The sequence below is a fragment of the Echinops telfairi genome, unplaced genomic scaffold, assembly GCF_000313985.2.
Source record: "Echinops telfairi isolate 266 unplaced genomic scaffold, ASM31398v2 ScPeMD7_443;HRSCAF=831, whole genome shotgun sequence".
Taxonomy (NCBI): domain Eukaryota; kingdom Metazoa; phylum Chordata; class Mammalia; order Afrosoricida; family Tenrecidae; genus Echinops; species Echinops telfairi.
The window spans coordinates 63139627-63160868 of record NW_022104341.1 but is presented as its reverse complement, the minus strand read 5'-3'; the positions used below and the strand labels follow the sequence as shown (position 1 = coordinate 63160868).

The following is a 21242-nucleotide window of genomic DNA, read 5'->3' as shown; positions in this document are numbered from 1 at the left end:
GGAACCCAAGAGGAAAGCGAATTTTGGGAATAATGAGAGCAACAAATGTATGGATGTGCTTTACACAATTGACCTATGTATTGTGATGAATTGTATGAGCCCCAATAAAGTGATTTTAAAAAATTAAAAGTATTAAAAAAAAAAAAACCACACAAATTAAATAAATAAATAATTTGTAAGCTGCTAGTTTCTGTAGATAAACATCAGAACCTCCAGAGTATCGGGGTGTCATCTATGAAACCAGGACTACAAAGTCCACGTGTCCACTTTCCTCCACTTTAATATCATTCACTGGGGACATGTACACATGTCGATTTATATTATGATCACTGCTGTGCATTACCAGAAATTTCAGCTTATCCTAGTAATTTCTTTTAGGAGAATACCAAACTAGTCTCAAGGAGTTGGGGATTGATGATGCCCCCAAAATCCAACTCTTCCATGCTGCTATTCAGCTCCGTTTTCCCCCATCCCTTCCTTGAGCTTATTCTCTCACGGTCCTCGGTTCTGTGAAATCGCTGCTTCTCAAAGAAACTCAAAGTTTGAGAAAATGTCTCGCGCAGTGGGGAGTGCTGTCCAGGCAGCGGTCAGCCAGAGACTAGGTACAGAGGACATACTCCACTCTTGCCCGAGACGAGATCACACCTCTACTTCTCAAAAAAACCTCATTTTATACACAGCTGGATGGCAATGCAGGGAATCCTATATACAATTACTCACAGGTGAATCCTATCAGTACTTTCCCGTGTATTCTTTCCAGATCCATTCAAGGAAAGGGCCCTTGGTGACAGTTACGTTGAGTAATAATAGTGCAATAGCATATAACCCTTCAGCTTTTTAATGATACCCAAATATAAAAATCTGTGTTACATTTGTATTTTAGGCACAACGACCTGATGCCTCTGGCAAGATGCTTCCAGCAGGCACTGGCCTACTAATTTCCTCAGCTAGGCTTTTTTAAAGGCTACTCCAGAAGCAGCTTGCCTCGTCAGCTGTAGCATATCATTCCTTACATTCATTACAAATAACAGAAACTAAACTCATTGCTTGAAGTCAACGCTGACTCACAGCGACCACAGAGGACATGGCAGAGCTGCCGCTGGGGGGTTCTGAGATTGTAACTCTTCGCGAGGGTAGAAATCACTGTCTTTCTCTGCAGAGCAAGAGAACCAAGACCTTGCACTACACCACCAAGGCTCAACCAAGACATCCATTAAACAGAGTGTGACCCAATTCAGACCCTCTACTGGCTAGATCTTAATTGCAACCTATTCCCCTTCCTGAGCAGATGTTGCCCTCCAACATGGGGACTATAGTCACAGGTGTATGAAGTCCAGAATGGTAAAACAACCTACTGGTCTAGCAAATGGTGCTCCAAACAACCAATCAGTTAGCATGCTTGTAAAAATATTCTACAATAAAAATTATTGGTAGCTATATCAGCTGACAGTCATACATCCTTTCTACCATTCCAAAATTCTCTACATCTCTGCTGTTATCTAAAAATGTTAAAGGTTTTGCAACTTAGATTAAAGCATGTCAACAATTTTGAAGATGGCGCAGGATCAGGGTTTCCTCCTGTTATACAAGGAGGGGTTCCTGTTATACAAGGGGGGGTTCCTGTTATACAAGGGGGGGGTCACTACGACTGAACACCAACTTGATGGCAATTAACAAGTGAAATAAGCAACCTATGTGATTTGGTTTTTCAGATTCTGTGGCCATTGAAGGCCCAAATAATAATGCAAATTAGGCCAATATCGACTTTGGTAACTTCTCTTTTAAATCATTCTTCCATTCAATTATACTTACAAAGCCCAGTGCTATCATGCTTTCTAAACAAATCTCTCCAAAGTTGTGCAATGCATAGGTAAATGTAATCTAATAAAGGCAATGATAACACTAATGATTAACCTTTATCAGGGATATCACCAGATGGATGTTGGCTGAAAGCAGAGAAAACAGAAGGATGCTGACTTGTTTTGTGGACTGTGGTAAGGCATGTGAATGTGTTGAACAGTACAAACTCTGGATAACCTTGAGAAAAACAGGAATTCCAGAACACTTCATTGTGCTCATGCAAACACTGTGCATGGATCAAGAGTAAACTGTGAAGACAGAACAAGGGAACACTGCATGATTTGAAGCTGAGAAAGGTGTGCATCAGGGTTGTATCATCTCACCATACTTATTCAACCTGTACGCTAAGCAAATCATCACCAAAGGTGAACTGAATGCACGAGGAGGTGATGTAGGCTTATTAACAACCTGTGATATACAGGTGGCACAACCCCATTTAATGAAAGTGAGGAGGACTTGAAGCACTTGCTGATGATGATCAAGGATTGCAGACTTGAATATGGATTACAACTCAATGTAAAAGAGACCAAAATCCTCAATACTGGACCTACAGGTAATATCATGCTAAATGGAGAAAACATGGACCTTGTAAAAGATTTTGTCGTGCTTGGATCCACAACAATCAATGCTCATGGCAGGAGGATTCAAAAATTCAAAGGACACATTGCATTGGGTAAATCTGCTGCACAAGACATCTTTAAAGTGTTGTAAAGAAAGGATGTTACTCTGAAGACTAAGATGTGCTTGACCCAAGACACAGCATTTTTGATCATCTCAAATGCATGTGAAAATTAGTCACTGACCAATTCTCCCCTTACAGAAGGGTCACAAGGAAGAGACAAGTCAGTCAAGGTGCAGTATAGTACAAATGAAACATACAACTTTCCTCTAGTTCTTTAATGCTTCTTCTTTAATGCACTTTCATGACCTCAAATCTACCTTACAAATCCGTCTAGACCAGAGCATGTACACAGGTACAGATAAGAGCTGGAAGCACAGGGAATCCAGAATAGATAAACCTCTCAGGACCAATAATGAGAGAAGTGATACCAGGAGGGGAAGGGGAAGATAGGGGGAGAAGGGGGAACCAATCACTACATATAAAGCCCTCTCTGGGGGACGGACAACAGAAAAGTGGGTGAAGGGATACATCGGTCAGTGTAACACATGAAAAAATAATAACAATTATAAATTATCAAGGGTTCGTGAGGGAGGGAGGGGAAAAAATGAGGAGCTGATACCAAGCGCTCAAGCAGAAAATGTTTTGAAAATGATGATGGCAATAAATGTACAAATGTGTTTGAAACAATGTATGTAATGTATTGATTGTGATAAGAGCTGTATGAGCCCCCCCCAAAAATTATGGTTTTTTTTTTAAAGAAAGAAAGAAAATTGGTCATTGAATAAGGAAGGCCAAAGAAATGATGCACCTGATTTATAGTGCTAATAAAGAATACTGAAAATATCATGGACAGCCCAAAGAATAAACAAATTTCTCTTAGATGAAATATAGTGAGAATGCTCCTCAGATGCAAGGATGGTGACTTTGTCTCAAAGTACTTTGAACATGCTATTACAGGAGATCAGTCCCTGGAAAAAAGACATCATGCTTGGTAAAACAGGCTGGATAAAATGAGAAATTGATGATGCAAAATTCTAAACTTAAATCAATTTATTTTCATAAAAATTCCGAAAGCCTAAAGCAGTAATAATGTTCATAATGAATAACTGTTAAAGAGATAAATGCCAAATCTTATTAATAATCTTAGATGCTTCCAATCTTTGGGAGAAAAACTATTTACCATATATACTCTTGTATAAGCTGAGTTTGTCAGCACATTTCTAATGCAGTTTTTGTGGTAAAATTAGGTGCCTCGGCTGATATTCGGGTCAGTTGATACTCGAGTACATACGGTACTCATGAGAGAAAAAATAGTTCTTCTTTAACATGTTCATTTAATGAACCTTTTTTTAAAAAAATCATTTTATTGGGGGCTCTTACAGTTCTTATAATGTTCCATACATCAATTGCATCAAGCATATTTGTACTTATGTTGTCATCATCATTTCGAACCTTTTTTTAGGATTTCAGATTCAATATTATATTCACTAATTAGATCTTCAATGAGTACCAACTCTTTAAACAAATAGTTTATCTATATTCCAAACTAAAGCCACTGAGATACTTGAAATTTCTCTCAAGATCGTGATCCTGCTAATATACTATGACTCATTCTTATATTTGGAAAGTTTACTCTCAGAATAGAAATTATAGTTTTGGGTTTTCAACTAGCCTTACCAATGCTAACCACCTCAAGTGAAAAAACATTCAATTAACAATGTCTAAATTTCAACAGGTTAAGTAGTTACTAACACATGATTCTATAATTTCCACAGATTCATATAGCAAAATAATATTATCTTATAATTTTAAAAATCCAATAAAACCTTTTGGTGCATTTACTTTTTGGTCACTTCTTAAAAGAATACTTGGAGACATTAGAACAGTGTTACACAGTCATGAGAAGGCATGCTAGCCTCTCACTTGACAGATGATGGATTTCTATACTACCCATTCAATTCCTCTAAGTCTACATTTTCTACACGGACCTAGTTTCCAATACCTCACAGATGTAAGACTCGAGAATATCATTCATATAGATCAGTGGTTCGCAACGTTCCTAATGCCACGACCCTTGAATAGAGTTCCTCATGTCGTGATGACCCCCCAACCATAAAATTATTTTCATTGCTATTTCATAACTGTAATTTTGCTACCGTTATGAATCAGACAACCCCTGGGAAAGGGTCGTTCGACCCCCTAAGGGGTCACGACCCACAGGTTGAGAAATGATATAGATTATGTTGCCTGTTTATTGTAAGATCAATGAAAAGACATTTAAAACTTATCAAACAAGGGAAAACAATGAAATAAAATTTGAACAAACAATAAGGTAAAATTCAGGTGTTCTGGCCTGTCATTAATAAAAATGCATCAAACAATTTTCAAGCACTGTAAAATTTTCATTTAATTCATATGCTATGCATTTAAAAATGTAAGCTGTCCCGTCATACCAAATGATAAAGAAAGTAGCCCAACTCATCGTATCTTTCTTACCTATAAAGTGGAAATAGTACAAGCTGCTGGGATTACATGATTTGTGAGATTCTTGTGAAGCTAAATAAATAACAAGTGAAAACAAGCTGTTGTTCTGTGCAGTCAAGTTGGTTTGGGCTCATGGCGATCCCACACAGCAGAACAAGACATTGCTTGATCCCGTACACCCTAACATCTGCTGTATTTGCGCCTATCATTACAGTCAGGGGCAATCCAGCTCACCAAGGGTCTTCCTGATTTTTGCTGCCCTAGGACTTTAACAATGTATTACTATAAAGTACTAAATAATTGTTATATCAATGCATCAACATAAAATCTTAGAACACTATGGATAAAGAAATCAAAAAGCTTTTAGAGGGAGAAGCAAGACATAAAGAAATAGCAATGATTACCAATGCATTGCAATGGACTATAAAACATTTTACAGAGTTTTAGTGATAATCATAGAAAAATAAAATAATGTAACTACTGCAGAAAAAATATGAGCTGTATGAAAATAAATAAGTAGATTGTTTCTCAGCCTTCTGGTAAAGATCAGGTGTAAAAATAAGTAAGTAGATAAAATTACATTAATTTACATGTATTGACAGGATAGAATAATCTAAATCATGAAAAATAAGAAATAGCAAAAAAGAGTTCTAAGTGGCCGACACTAAAGATTAGACATGGAGGGTCGGGGTAGACTGAAAGACAAAAGATGAAGGACCTTTGTTTTAATGGTAAGCCTTTCAGTACTATGTGAACATTAAGTAGATTCACTTCACTCTTTCATAAAATGTGAATAACTAGCAAAGGCAAGCAGAAAAAAAAGAGGAAAAAACAGTAAGTTCCAAAGTTTCATTTGTCTCTTAACTAATTCAAGCAGAGCAAAGCTACATCAACTTCAGTTATAGACACTCCAGGCAAGATTCCTGTCCTCAATGTGATGTCGAACAGGCTACCTCTAAATTGTTCAATATAAATCTTACATCATGCCTCCCTCCTTTATTCAATGTCCTGTTTCTGTAATTCTTTTTGTAGTAAAATATATGGACAATGTAATTTTCCATTTGAGTTATTAGTAGGAATACAATTCAGAGACATCCATTTCATTCACAATGCTGTGTGACCAGCACCACTCACTGTTTTCCTTAGCAGCAAAGGAAGCTGTAACCAGTGAGCAGTAACCCTCCATTGAGCCGGTCCTTATACAGGACAGGTTCCACGATAAGCAAGATAAGCACGGGCTTATGTCTGTAACCATGTGAAACTGTTTATTACCCACTAGGAAATACATACAAGTCCATGCTTGCCTTGCTTACTGGGTACTCCATCACTGTTAGGAATTATAAATATGGAAAGAAGTCTTGATTCTGTAGGAAGGTACTATAGAATCTGTATGGAGAGAAACAGATTCTAGCCATACTTAGATGCAGAAATCTTCTATGAGGTAGAAAAATGTAAAATTAATTGTCACTACAGATGAGTTAGTAAACACAAGTAAGCGCAAGCTTACCTTATTTATTGCGTTGCCTGACACTAGATAACCTCTAAACCTACTTTGTCTCTGTGAATTCACCTATGTAAGGGACTTCATGTCAGTGGAATTATACAACCATTGTACTTTTGTGTCTGGCATATTTCACTTAAAATAATGATTTTATGTCTCATCATATTGTAACACATATTAAGCCTTTATTGGCTTTTGGGGTTGAAAATATAGTTTTATCAATTTAATTCTTAATGGACATTGGGTCATTGCCAGCATTTAGTTACTGTGAATAACGCTGCAGTGAACAATGATGCATACCTATCCATTTGAGTCTCTGCTTTCAATTGCTTTCAGTATGTACCTAGCAGTGGAATTGCTGGGTCATACAATAATTCTCCACTTAACTTTATGAGGAACTACTAACCCATTATCCAGAGTCCCTACACCATTTTACATTCCCACCAAAATAAACAAGGGCTCCAATTCCTCTACAACTATGCTAACAAGTATTATGCTGCAGTGTTTCTGAGAACAGTCATCTAAGTGAGGGTAAAGTGGCATACTACTGCTACTTTCATCTAATTGTTAATAACTTTGTATATTTTTTCATTACACTTACTAAACATCTATAGGTCTTCTTTGGAGAAATATTTATTAATTTAGAACTTCAAATTGGTACCAAGCAAAATTATCAATACTGAACTGAGGGTAGAAGATCATATCAGGTGTCGAAAGAGTTTACTTATTGTTAAAGTTCTTTGTATATTCTTAATACTAGAACTCTATCAAATACATAAATTCAAGTATTATGTTCAATTCTGTGTTGTCTCTTCATTTTCTTAATAGTGTCCCTTTGATTCACCAATGTTTTAATTTGATGATGTCCAGTCTATCTATTTTTCTTATTTGTGCTTTTGACAAAGATTTATCCCTTTGTTTTCTTCTAAGAATTTGATAATTTTAGCATTTATATTTAAGTCATTGATCCATTTTGAGCTCAATTTTGTATACAGTACAAGCTGGATTTAACTTCATTTTCTGTAAGTGAAAATACAGTTGTATTTTCTATTGATTGAGAAAATGTGCTGTTGATTGAGAAAATGGTCATTTTCCATTGAACAATATTGATACCCTGGTCAAATATCAATCAGCTATAGAAAAATGAGTTCATTTCTGAAATCACAGTTCCATTTTTTATGCCAGTACCAATCTGTTCTGATTACTGTGGTTTCATCGTAACTTGAAAATTCAGAAAGTATACCATATATACTCAAGTATAAGCCGACCTGAGTATCAGCCGAGGCAACTAATTGTACCACAAAAACTGTATTAAAAATGTGTTTTAAAAACTTGGCTTATACACGAATACATACGGTAAGTCCTCCAGCAACTTTGCTACTTTTTAGTATTGTTCTGGTTCGGGAAACCCCTTGCAATTCCATATAAATTTGTGAATGAGCTATTCCATCTCTGGAAAAGTCTATCGATATTTTGGCACTGAATATATTGACCATTTGAATACAGGCTATCTTTCCATTTATTTAGGTATTTTAAAAATTCTTTCAGCAATTCTTCGTAGTTTTCAGTACACAACTCTATCCCCTTCATTCAGCTCATTCCTACAAATTTCATTCTTTCGACTGCTTTTGTAAATGAATTCTTCTCTGAATTTGTTTTTCAAATTGCTTATTGCTAGCATGTACACACAACTAATTTTTCTTTGCTAATCTTGTAATTTGCAACTTTGCTGCATTCATTTAAGAGGGTAAACCAAAAAGTACCACTACTAGGGTTCCAGTTTATACATTCACACAAAACGTATTTAAACATGTTTCTGTAATTAGCTGTCTGCAGAAAATTCTATCAGTAATATACTTATCTAAGTTTCATTAGATTGCCTTCCCAAAAAGTATACTTTTTGTGGCTTGGAGGGAAAAAATAAGTATGAAATCAAAGATAAAAACTCAACCCTACCACACACCGTTTCTTTTTAAAACCATATAGTATTTTTGTTTCATTAGAATGATTGTCTCTTGATCCACATACAGATTCCACATGAACACAATTATGTATTCAGAAATCCCCATTCTTCAGTTAGCCATAACGTATTATGATGTACACAAATGCCTTCTCAGTCAATAAAACATAATTCAACATCTTTTTGGATATATTTTGTCATTCTTTGCTCATTAAAATAAGTAATATGTGTCTTTATATGCTAGGATACAAGTAAATGGAGAAATAAAATCATAAAGATAAATCACTGTTCTTTAATTATATTCTAATAAGGAAGGCAAAAGGCAATCAGTTTATAATGACATGAAATATACAGCAGAACAATAAATGCAAAGAAGAGTAAGGAACTGGAAGAAAGAAGCAGCAGACCTTTTAAATTAAGGTGATAGAGATAGAGCGCTCCAGTATTTGATATTTAAGCAGACACAAGGCTAAATAAGGAACCCAGGTGGGCTAACCTGAACAGAGATGTACTATAAGTATAAGGCACATGCCAGACTTTAAGGTCTTTCAATAGAAGGGCTACTGTTAAAGTAAAAGGAAATAGAGGAAAGAACTAGGAGGCAAAGGGTATTTATAGAGGTCTAAATACAGGCATGCCACATATGTAAATACTATGTTTATATAGGATGGTGGGGAAACAGATCTACGTGCATATATTTATAGGTTTAGTATTAAGGCAACAGATAGACATTGGACCTCTACTCAAGTACTTAAACAATGCAAGAACACTTTGTTCTATTAAATTGTCATTCCATGATGCATACCTTCCCAAGAAGATTGCTAAGACAAATGTGTACATAAGCAAATGTGGTGAAGAAAGCTGATGGTGCCCAGTTATCAAAAGATATAGCGTCTGGGGTCTTAAAGGCTTGAAGGTAAACAAGCAGCCATCTAGCTCAGAAGCAACAAAGTCCACATGGAAGAAGCAAACCAGTCTGCGTGACTATGAGGTGTAGAAGGGACCAGGTATCCGGCATCAAAGAACAAAAAATCCTATCAGTGGGTGCCCACCTTCCCGATATGGTCACTGAATACAAATGGGTGCATAAGCAAATGTGGTGAAGACAGCTGATGGTGCCCGGCTATCAAAAGATGTAGCATCTGGGGTCATACAGACTTAAAGATAAACAAGTGGCCATCTAGCTCAGAAGCAACAAAGCCCACATGGAAGAAGCATACCAGCCTGTGTGAACACAAGGTATCGAAGTGATCAGGTACCAGGCATCAAAGAACAAAAAATCATATCATTGTAAATGAGGGTGAGTGCAGAGTGGAGACCCAAAGCCCATCTGTAGACAACTGGACACCCACTTACAGAAGGGTCGCAGGGAAGTGATGAGCCAGTCAGGGTGCAGGGTAGCAACGATGAAACACACAAATTTCCTCTAGTTCTTAAATTTTCCACCCACACCCCCACTATCATGATCCCAAATCTACCTTACAAATCTGGCTAAACCAGAGGATGTACACTGGTACAGATAGGAACTGGAAACACAGGGAATCCAGGACAGATGATCCCTTCAGGGCCAGTGGTGAGAGTGATGATATGGGGAGGGTGGTGGGAAGGTGGAGTAGAAAGGGGGAACCAATTACAAGGATCTACATATAACCTCCTCCCTGGGGAATGGAAAACAGAAAAGTGGGTGAAGGGAGACATCTGACAGTGTAAGATATGACAAAACAATAATAATTTATAAATTATCAAGGGTTCATAAGAGAGGAGGGAGCGGGGAGGAAGGGGGAAAATGAGGAGCTGATGTCAAGGGCTCAAGTAGAAAGCAAATGTTTTGAGAACGATAATGGCAACAAATGCACAAATGTGCTTCACACAATAGATGTATGTATGGATTGTGATAAGAGCTGTACGAGCCCCTAATAAAATTACTTAATTAAAAAAAGGAGTTCCTCTTAATAAATGTTCATCTTTCTTATAACATGAAGATTGTTTCTTCTGACTTTTTAAAATATGACAACTAACAATGTTTACATAGTTCTCATTAATTACATTTCTATAAGACAGTGCTGATCTAGATGATGGAGACTTACACTAAACTTTTAAAAAGAGAAATAGTACATATTGAATTTGAAAACCAACAAAACTTGTTGGCAGAGGAAATGCAAAGGATAAGGAAATAAATCATTATGACATCTACAACTTTGACCTGAGGAACAGGGCAAATGGTTATGAAATATACTGGCTTAGGAAAGTCTAGGATGAAAATCAAGAGTTCTCTTTTAGAATCTCATGTTTGAGCTACCCTGTCAGTTATCTAAAAGACATTTCGATTTAATTTTCAGCATTCACAAAGCAAGGGAATACTGTTCATAAGGATATGTAAATGATCCTCTTGGAACTGTATAATGTTCAACCTGAAAAGCTGTACTCAAAAGCCTTGTATCTAGAACTCTCTATGTAGTGTATATTCAATAGATTTAATATTATTAGAATTATAATGTAGGAATATAAATGAGTCATCTGTAACGCTAGATTTTGCAAAAATCTACATTTGCAGTAATATAGTAATTAGAGCTTCCGGTGTTTTAATCCAACAGATCAGGATTGAAATACTATCTTCACCACACTCAACTTGTTAAACGCAACAAAATTTGTAACCTTTTTATGCCTCAATTCATGCACCTCTAAAATGTAGGTAACACCAATGTCATATTATAAGGATTAAATAAGGTAATGTATAGAATAATATTAATATCCCACCAGGAACACAGTAAATATTTAATACAAGACAGCTAGTAATAAAATTAAACTGTATGGTAATAAATTAAATCAGTAACAAAATCACTTAAGATGTTTGGAGATTTTCATTCTAGCGCTACTATAATATTAGAATATCTATCATTTTATTTGACAAGTCTCAAAGATTAAAATATCTTACCTATAAGTAGTATTTGGAACATAGACATCTCTAGCAGGAAATTCCAAAATTTCTCTGGTAGGTCTAACTCTACTATCAGGGTAAAGCTTTACTTGAAGCAGCTCTGGAGTTAGGCAATAATGGGGATTTTCAGGTGCTGGAGAAATGTCTATTTTCAGCTGAGCTGCATATTAAAACATAATATTATAAAGATAGTATAAATATAACAAAAATCCATGCTAAAAGTTTTTATGAATAGATTTGATCCTATTTTTACTAGTATTACTAAAGAAACCAATTCACTTTTATCTTAGACTCCTAAATTATTTCATTTTACCATGTCTCAAATCTGTAAAATGACTGATACAGACATAAGTACATTACTGACTGAAGGAACGAATGGAAATAGAGGGAAGAAAAATAAACTGCAGGGTGGAGAGGTAATGAAAGAAACAGAGGGAGGAATCCAGCCTTGGAATAAGTCAACATTTCAAAAGTTAAATTGTTTCAAAGGTTAAATATAGGCATGATCAACTAAAAACAGTTTTACCCTGGAATTATTTTCTCTGACATACAGTACTCAAATTACCAGTGATCTTGAAAGTGGTAGCCAAACTGTTAAACCACATACTAGAAAGGTAAAGAAAATGACTGACAGACATTGGTGATGAACATAGCAGCCAGGTAAAGAAAAGGAACACACACTTACAGACATTGTATGTGCGAAGGTGACCGTTTTAATCATGTCTATTTAACATGTAAAATTACCTGTAATCGGTCTTAGTCGCCGTAAGACGGAAGACGGCCTCCTCATATCAGCAAGGAATTTGTACAAATCTTCATCACTCAGGCGATCTCCTTCCTGATTTCATAGGCACAGGAAGAAGTATTCAATGAAACAAGCACAGAAGACTTAAAGTGAATTTATATTCCCTTTTTATAATTATGCCTATCTTCCTACAATTTGGTCAGAATTTTAAAATAGTTAAATTAATATAATTATATCTTAGTTTACTTCGTTATCCAATTTTATCAAAATTGACAATGTATTATCTGGCTTAAAAAGTATATATTGACCTTAAAAATCCAATACCAAACCCACTGCCATCGAGTTGATTCCAACTCACAGCAACTCGACGACACTGTGGTGGCCCAATGGGTCTCCAAGGCTGTCGATGTCGAGGGAAGAAGGCTTCTGTGTCTTTTTCCCACGGAGTGACTGGTGGGTTTAAAGGACCAACCTTTTGGTTGGAAGCCAAATGCTTTCAACCCTGCTGCACCAGGGCCCTAGTGGATTTACTTGCTGCCTCGTTTGTATGCCTGTAGGGCCCTTGAGACTACCCCAAACCGCGCCAAGCACCACGCAGAAGGCAACCGGAAAGGACAAATGACGACAGCAAGCTCATCTAAAAATACATGACAGCCTAATAAACTTCTTACAGCTGATTTCATGTATGTTATTTCAATGTAATTTCACAATTACAAAGGGAAGCACATCAAACGCAAACTTCTTGATTAAATAAAAATTTTAAACGTATAACAACAAAACACTATTAAAGAAAAGCATAAGTATCCTGATACTAATACCAGAAAGGAAATACCTACAATATATCAAACAATGAGAAAAAAAGGCCAAAAATTAACTATAATTAATTAATATAGATTTTCAATTTAATGTTAATATTTTCTGCTTTGCTTGCCACTACATTAACTGGGAACTTACTGTCATTATTCTTTTATTCACGAGTCAGTATTTCAACTTACATAATTCTCTTGCTTATGTTTTTTTATCTGTAACATTCAAGTGTCCAATGTTCATAAACGTCTGTCTTGCTTGTTGATGAACATAGTTAGGCCTACGAGCTCCCCTGGAGTCATGATCACAAAGGTTCACGATTATGCTTCTACGGAACTAAAACTGATTTCTTTTATCGTATTATTATGAAATTTATTATTTTTAGAACAATTATTTTTAACTCCCCAGTGATATTTAGTAATACATTAAAATACAATTAATTTTACTGATTATGGTTTTAGAATGTCATCATTAAGACTTTCCTTTATAATTATTATAAATGTACTGTCAGTTGTTAGAACAGGATGTCCTCTATTTGGGGTGTAGAATTAATCTACATCTTGAATAAACTTTATGTATAATACTCTCATTTCCATTGCTATATTTGACCTATCATTCCTTATCCAAGTAACAGTGTGGTCACATCTATACTCTTTGTTAATGCCATTGGCCATAAGAAAATATTCTTACCACTTCATATGCTTATCAACTACTTTACTTCCATTTGATTTTCTCAGAAGAGGTGTATATAAAGGTTACTTATAACAGTAAAGAGAGCTTCAAGTGTATAGCTATCTGCCAACTCATGGTACATATTAGTATTGCACTCAAACCTTGCCCTCTCAACTTGTGAGTATATATGTAAATCAGGAATTCCTCCCTTTATTTCGAACGACAGCTGATGAATGTCTCAGAAGATGAACTTTGGGTTAATTCTTCTTTCTTTTTTTTTTTTAGTTTTATTGGCAACTAATTCACAAATCATACAATTCAATAGTTTAATCATCACCACAATCGATTTCGGAACATTTTCTTCTTTTTTTCGCTCATTGGTGTTAGCTCCCCATTTTCCCAGGCTATGGTGTGCCATTGTCCAAACACTAGTCTACATGCTGCTGTGAAGACAAACCTGTGAAGACAGGTATGTCTGACATTTACAATCACTTGACTCTAAATCAGTGTTTCCCAAAATAGGCGATACTGCCCTTTGGAGAGTGTGGGACTGATCCAAGAGGATGCCAACGCAGATACCTACACTTTGTCCTGGATTATGGGCTATAGTCAAAGGTTTTTTTCATTGTGCAGGGGGGCACTCGGTTAATTCTTAATGTGGTCCAAAACATGTAACTTTTTAATGGTAATATAAATTATTCCTATTTTTTATAGTGTTCCAATCATCTGGCCACTTAAAACAAAGACATATACCTTTCTGATGGATTTGTACTATTAAATCAATTTTATACAATAGTCCAGTATTAACATACATAAGCATGGGCACATACAACTAAAGTGAAAATACAAAAAGGTACACTTAAATAATATTTGCCATTGTGACGGGCAATACAGTATTTACTTTACAGCCTGTCTTAATCTGAGCGTAATCTGATTTCCTTACTAATGTTATGTTGTAGGTGACATCGAGTTAGATCCAACTCACAGCAACCCTATGTACAGCAGCGCAAAAGACTACACAGTCCTGCGCCATCCTCACAATTGTTCCTTTACCTGGTCCATTGTTACAGCCACAGTCAATCCATCTCATCAAGGGCCTTCGTCTTTTTGCTGCTCCTCCACTTTACCACATATGATGTCCTTCTCCAAGAACTGGCCTCTTATAACACTATGTCCAAAGTATGCAAGACAAAGTCCTGCTATCCTTGCCTCTAATGAGAACTCTGGCCTTACTTCTTCCAATACAGATCAGTTTATCCTTTTAGAAGTCCATGGTACTATCAATATTTTCCTCCAGCACCACAATTCAAATACATGCATATGATGTAATAGTGAATGCCATGGCTTGGGTCAGGTGCACCTTAGTACTCAAAGTAACACCCTTGCTACGCCATACTCTAGAGTTCTTGTGTAACGATTTATCTCTTTTGATTTCTTGACTGCTACTTCCATGCGCATTGATTGTGGATCCAAGTAAGATAAAATCCTTGACAATTTCAACCTTTTCTCCATTTATCATGATGTTACCTCTTGGTTCACTTGTGAGGATTTTGGTATTCCTTACATTGTTATAATCCAGACCAATCCTTGATCATCAGCAAGTGCTTCAATTACTCCTAACTTTCAGCAAGCAAGGTGGTGTCATCTGTATACTACAGGTCATTAATAAGCTTTCTTACAATCACGATGCCACACTCTTTTTCATATAATCCAGCTTCTCTGATGATTTGCACAGCACATAGATTGAACAAGTATACTGAGTGGATGCAAACCAGACTCACACCTTTCCTGATTTTAAAACATGCAGTATTCCCGTGTTCTGTGGACACAACTGCATCTGATCCATGTACAAGTTCCTCATGAGCATAATCTCCCATTCTTCTCAACACACAGTCCACACAGTCAAATGCCTCTGCATATCAATGAAACAGAAGTAAACATCTTTCTGATATTCTCTACTTTGATCCAAGATCCATCTGATATTAGCAATGATATCCCTTATTCTGCGTCCTCTTCTGAATCCGGCCTGAACTTTTGTCAATGTACTGCTGCAACCATTGTTGAATGTTATTAAGCAAAAATTCACTTGTGCATGATACCAATGATATCGTTCTATAGTTTGCATTCTGATGGGCACCTTGCTTTGGAATGGGAACAAATATGAATCTCTTCCAGTCAGTTGGTCAGTCAGAGCTGTCTTCCAAATGTCCTGGCATCAGTGAGTGAGTGCTTCCAGGGCTTCCTCAGCTTTCTGAAACATTTTGAGGGGTGTTCCATCAATTCCTGGAGCTTTGTTTGTGGCTAACGCATTCAGTGCAGTTTGAACTTCTTCCTTCAGCACCACTGGCTCATGCTCATAAGGGACCTCCTGAACTGAGTTCTATTGACCAGTTCTTCCTGGTACAGTGACTCTGTGTATTCTTTCCATTTTCTCTTGATGCTTCCTGCATCATTCAATATTTCACCTACAGTATTTCACTTCAAAATTCCAATTCGATGCTTGAAGTCTTTCGGTTTCAGAGATGCTGAGGGTGCTCTTCCCTTGTGGTTTTCTAATTCTAGGTCTTTGCACGCTGCATTGTAATGTGCACTTTGGAGGAAGAATTCACTAGAAACCTTTTAATAATATATAATGACATATTTGAAAATCAATGGTTAACTCTTTGTCAAATTATATCTTGATTTGAATTTAATAATGGAAGGCATACCGAATCAAGGGGATTTATTTGCTGTTGAGGATATATTAATTTCTATATAACTATGTAGAAATCAGAAATCCTAAGTAAACTCTGATGCTAGGGGAAGACCCACTGCTCCAGATTCATGAAGTTACACAGGCCTCTCTGCCAGGAGAGAGCACGTCTTACAAGTTTTAAGATAAGGCCTTCCCAAGAAACCTAAGAGGCTGATGGGTGACATATGTTCCACCAGTCACAAAAGGGTATACTCAATATTAAGGAAAATAGCAAAGATTTGCAAATAAGAAAATATCCTTGGTGAAGAACTTTGTTTAATAGCTCTTTTCCACAGAGCCTGGGTATTGTGGTTTAGGAAAGAAAAATGGAAAACAAAAGACATATGTACCCACTCACTCAAATTAAGACAATTCCCAGAATGTCAATGTTTCAAAGGAGCTGAAGTATTATTATCAATAACTTGATACAGATGTGGAGGACTGATTTGATGTGTTATTAGCCAATATCAACACTTAAACACATAATAAAAGTAAAACAGACATAATACAAATATTATTTTTACTTACAGACATTCATAATCTTTTTTCCTTAGATTTTAATTATTAAAATCACAATTAATAACTTCATGTAATTTCTATTGTGAAACTAAAAGGTACAATAACATATCCCTCGAATTCCTAATGACAGACTCTACCTGTTTAAAAAAATTTGTCACTGTGAGAGTAGCAGGTCGAAAGCTGGTCAGGTTACAAGCATCATCTCCACTTGTTGTCCTCTCAAGTGACCGCCTGCCGACGATGCTAGAATTCCTCCTCTCTGACCAAGACCCTTTTCGTTCTACCAAGGAAGAAAGATAAAATATGCATTGTTATTATATTTAGAATGTCTCTTAAACCAGTTTTCTAAAACCAGGAAAGAATCCACTAAAGTTGGAAATATCTAACCCACCTACTATAAAAATAGAAAAATGTTCTTTCTAGAGAACAGTAAGTAAGAAAGCACTACATTCAATCTTTTGGTCATCTTTTTACAACTACACTAAGATAAAACATAAGTACATAACACACAAAGATTTATAGGTATGATCAAAGATGGGCCATAAAGAACAGCTATGGAGGAACCAAGGAGCTGTAGTACCACAGTGGGCTGCTATCCAGAGTTGGTGGGTTCAAACCCACCAGCTCCTCAGCAGGAAAAAGACAAGCCTGTCTACTCCAGTAAAGATTCACAGTCTCAGAAATAATAAAAATTAGTTGCACGCTATCATACACAGGGCTGCTGTAAGTCAAATCCCACTCGACAGCAGTGGGTTTTGTTCGTAGGTCTGTTAGTTAACCTTACAACTAAGCATTTACTAAGAAATATGTACCACATTGGAAATTTGAATCACTATATAATGCTCCCGCAGTCTCAGCACTTGAGTTTGAAACAGAATTTTAAGGTAAACTTGCAAGCTGAGTCTCTGCACAATAAGTGAATTATTTCAAAACAGTTAAACACTAGAGAGCTCAACAAAGTAAGCGAAGACTTGAGCAACACCATAAACAAACCAGACCTGTCCTAACAGACATCTACAGAAAACTCCAGTAAATGGCAGCAGAAAATATGGTCATCTTAAGCACACACTACATTCTCCAGGACAAATAACAAATCATAAAATAAGACAGTCATTTTTAAAAGGTTGAAATCACACATAGTATATTCCTTAAGAACAATGACATTAAACTACAAGCCAATAATAGAATAAAATATTCACTTGCCCCAGAACCATTTACAGAAAGACTTCCCCCAATGAATAATCTGGTCCAAAAGTAATTGATCATAGATGTAAATGTTTATTTTTGGACTCTCAATTCTACTTCATTGACCTATATGTCTCTCCTTATGCCAGAATTATATCCTTCGTTTTTGTAACTCTGTAGTAAATTCTGAAATCAGAAAGTTTAAGCCCTCCAACTTTGTTCTACTTAAAGTTTGTTTGGACTTTTTTTGGTCTCTTGCATTTCCATAGAAACTTTCAGGTCAGGCCTGAAATTTCCACTCAAAACCAGCTGAAATCTTGACAGGTATTGAGTTGAATCTGTAGATGAATTGGGGGAGTATGTGGCATAGTGGTTACATGTTGGGGCTGTGATTTGCAAAGTCAACAGTTCAAAAACACCAACCGGTTATGCGGCAGGAGAAAGATGGGGCTGCTTTCTATTTCCAGTAAAGAGATACAGTCTCGGAAACTCACAATAGCAGTTTTACTCTGTCCTGTATGATCATTAGGAGAGAGCAGCTCCTCAATGGCAGTTACGCTTGGTTGGGTCATATTCCCAATATTAATATATTAAATAAAAATGAAGGTCTCTGGACTTCCTTTTAACCAAACAGCAGGTTAACTCAAAAATTAAAGAATGCCACTTGGGTTACATTATGCTCTTTTTAAAACTTATCTCTATGAAACCAAATAGACTACAGCACAGATGAGAAGGTTAGGGAGCAGTGAGACTAATTTAATAGAAATGGAACAACTAGAATTGAAATAATGAGAACATTGACACACTGTGAAGGATGTAGCCATTGTCACTGAATATTATATGCAAAATTCATGACTTGGAGCGTGTTTTACTATGTGTATTTTCATCAATCATTTCACTGCAAAGCCTACAAAGTAAACAAGTCTATATGTTCAACAGGGAGAAAAATTACACATTTGGAATTATTTTATGTAAACCACTCCTACCTCCAGAGCTGACTTCTACTTCTGTGGAATCTCTTTCCAAACTTCCAGCACTGCTGACAATATTCATTAAATGAATAGCAGTCCAAGCAAAAGGCATGCGATATTTCCCAAGTCTTTGGCAAAATTGATCTGCTTGACTTTTCAACTTCTCCAACTTTTCCTTGTTCTGCAAAACAGAACTTTACACATTATATGATTATGCTAGAGAGAAATCAATTCATACATTAATTTACACCAAACAATCCCACTATATTCTATAAAAACAAGTCCAGTAATCTGTGATTATGTCATCTTGGAAGGGAAAAAAGGGGACAAAATGCCCAAAATACTTAAATCTTACAGGTGCTAATTTAGGAAAGCAAACCTTACCAAATTCTAGTCATAAAGCCAAGGATCACCTGTTATTCCTGTAGCTAACAGAGAGTAGCTGGAATTTGGCTTTAAGTGTTTACTAATTTTCGCAGCACGTAAGTCTCCCTGGTAGCAAAACAGAGTGTATTATCCTTAATTGTTTAAGTGTATAATTCCTTAATTGTTTACAGCAACATAAAAACCTAGAATGACTCTTTTTCTAGGAAGAGTATCATATCACTATTTAATAAATATAACAAAATTTTAAACTATGAAAAGTTAAACAGAACTAAATCATTGGTAAGAAACCAATTTAAAGAATCCATTAGTTTTAAGGTAGAGATTTTAAAGAACAAACCTATTTACAAAAGGCACACCTGTTTACAAAAGAGCACATATAGATAAAAAAAAAATTCTATGTACCATCGAGGGGCAATCTAGACACGAAGAGAGGAATTAAGACAAAAATCTATTAAAATAAAGATGAGCACTGTATAGTAATAAAAGGGTTCATTTGTCAAGAAAATTTAACAATCATAAATATATAATTTGGCAATATATGCCAACTGAAAAAAAGAAAAGTCTCAAGTTAACAGCATATCTTTATAACTTGAGCAACTAGGGAGAAAAGCAAACTACCCCTGCACCTCCCCAAAGAAAAGAAATAACAAAGATCACAGCAGAAATAAATAAAAACAGAAAATCAAAATAAAAACAAGAATTTAGTTATTTTTCAAAGGTCAATAAAATTCACAAACTTTTATATAAAATGACAAAGAATAAAAAAGATGCAACCACCAAAATAAGAAATGAAAACAGACATTTACAACTGATCTGACTGAAATGGAGAAGGATGACATATTAAAAGCTGTAGAGCAACAAACTGGATAACTTAGATAAAATGTACAAAATCTTACAAGCACACTCACTACTCACGCTGACTCAAGAGAAAATGGAAAACCTCAGAGTCATACACATGAGGAAACAACCTCAGTGATGAAAAACTTCCCAACAAAAAAGTCCTGGGCCCAATGATTTGACTGGGAGTCCTTCCAACAGTTAAAGGACTGACACAATCCTGCTTAAACTCTTCCAAAAGGTACAGAAAGCAGATTCCCTAACTCATCTTATGAAGCAAACAAAACCCTGACATTCAAATACAACCCTGATAACAAGAGGGGAGGAAAAAACAAAAACCACTAAATGTCAATATCCCTTAAGAAAAATTCTCAAATAAATTCTACTCAAAAAATCTAAAACCTACTTACTGCCATTGAGTCAATTCCAATTCATAATAAATCCTTACGTGAGCATATAGCCTCATCTTTCTTCCACAGAGCAGCTGGTGGGTTTAAGAGGTAAGCAGTCCCTGACTTACCCAACAGGGCCATCAAGCCACTCAAAGTAAATTCTAGCAAATATAATCTAACAGCATATTAACAAATCATATACCAAATATCAAGTGGGATTAATTTCAAGACATTAGAAAAACCAATCAACGTAATATACCACCATCGACACAAAACAAGAAAGAAGGGAAACTAGACTGCCATCAAGTCAATTCCAATTCACAGCAAACCTATGAAAGGTTTCAGAGACGGTACAGTTTTATGGGAGCTTAGAAAGACTTACCTTTCACCCAGGGTGGGTCTGAACCACAGACCTTGCAGTAACAGTCCAATGCTTACCCAACAGTGGCACATCAATAGACCAACATAACAGAATCATATAAACCTTTCTATATACGCAGAAAAAAAACTTGATAAATATAACTTGTTTCCTTGTTGAAAATTCTCAAGACTGAAATAGGAATTGCATGATTCTGCTATATGCTGTTTACAAGAGACACAACTTAGACTCAAGGACACAAATAAATTG

The 21242-nt window shown here is 36.0% G+C and overlaps 1 protein-coding gene across 1 annotated transcript in view; it reads right to left on the bottom strand.

Annotated features, from left to right (window-relative positions):
* Window positions 1-21242, bottom strand: part of DOCK7 (dedicator of cytokinesis 7) — a 204552-nt gene that overhangs the window by 146561 nt on the left and 36749 nt on the right. The window contains exons 10-13 of the mRNA XM_030886060.2: window positions 19014-19179; window positions 16980-17122; window positions 12110-12203; window positions 11363-11525 (exon numbers count right to left, since the gene is read on the bottom strand). Coding sequence (XP_030741920.2) covers window positions 11363-11525; window positions 12110-12203; window positions 16980-17122; window positions 19014-19179 — 566 coding nt within the window. The remainder of the gene's footprint in view (window positions 1-11362; window positions 11526-12109; window positions 12204-16979; window positions 17123-19013; window positions 19180-21242) is intronic.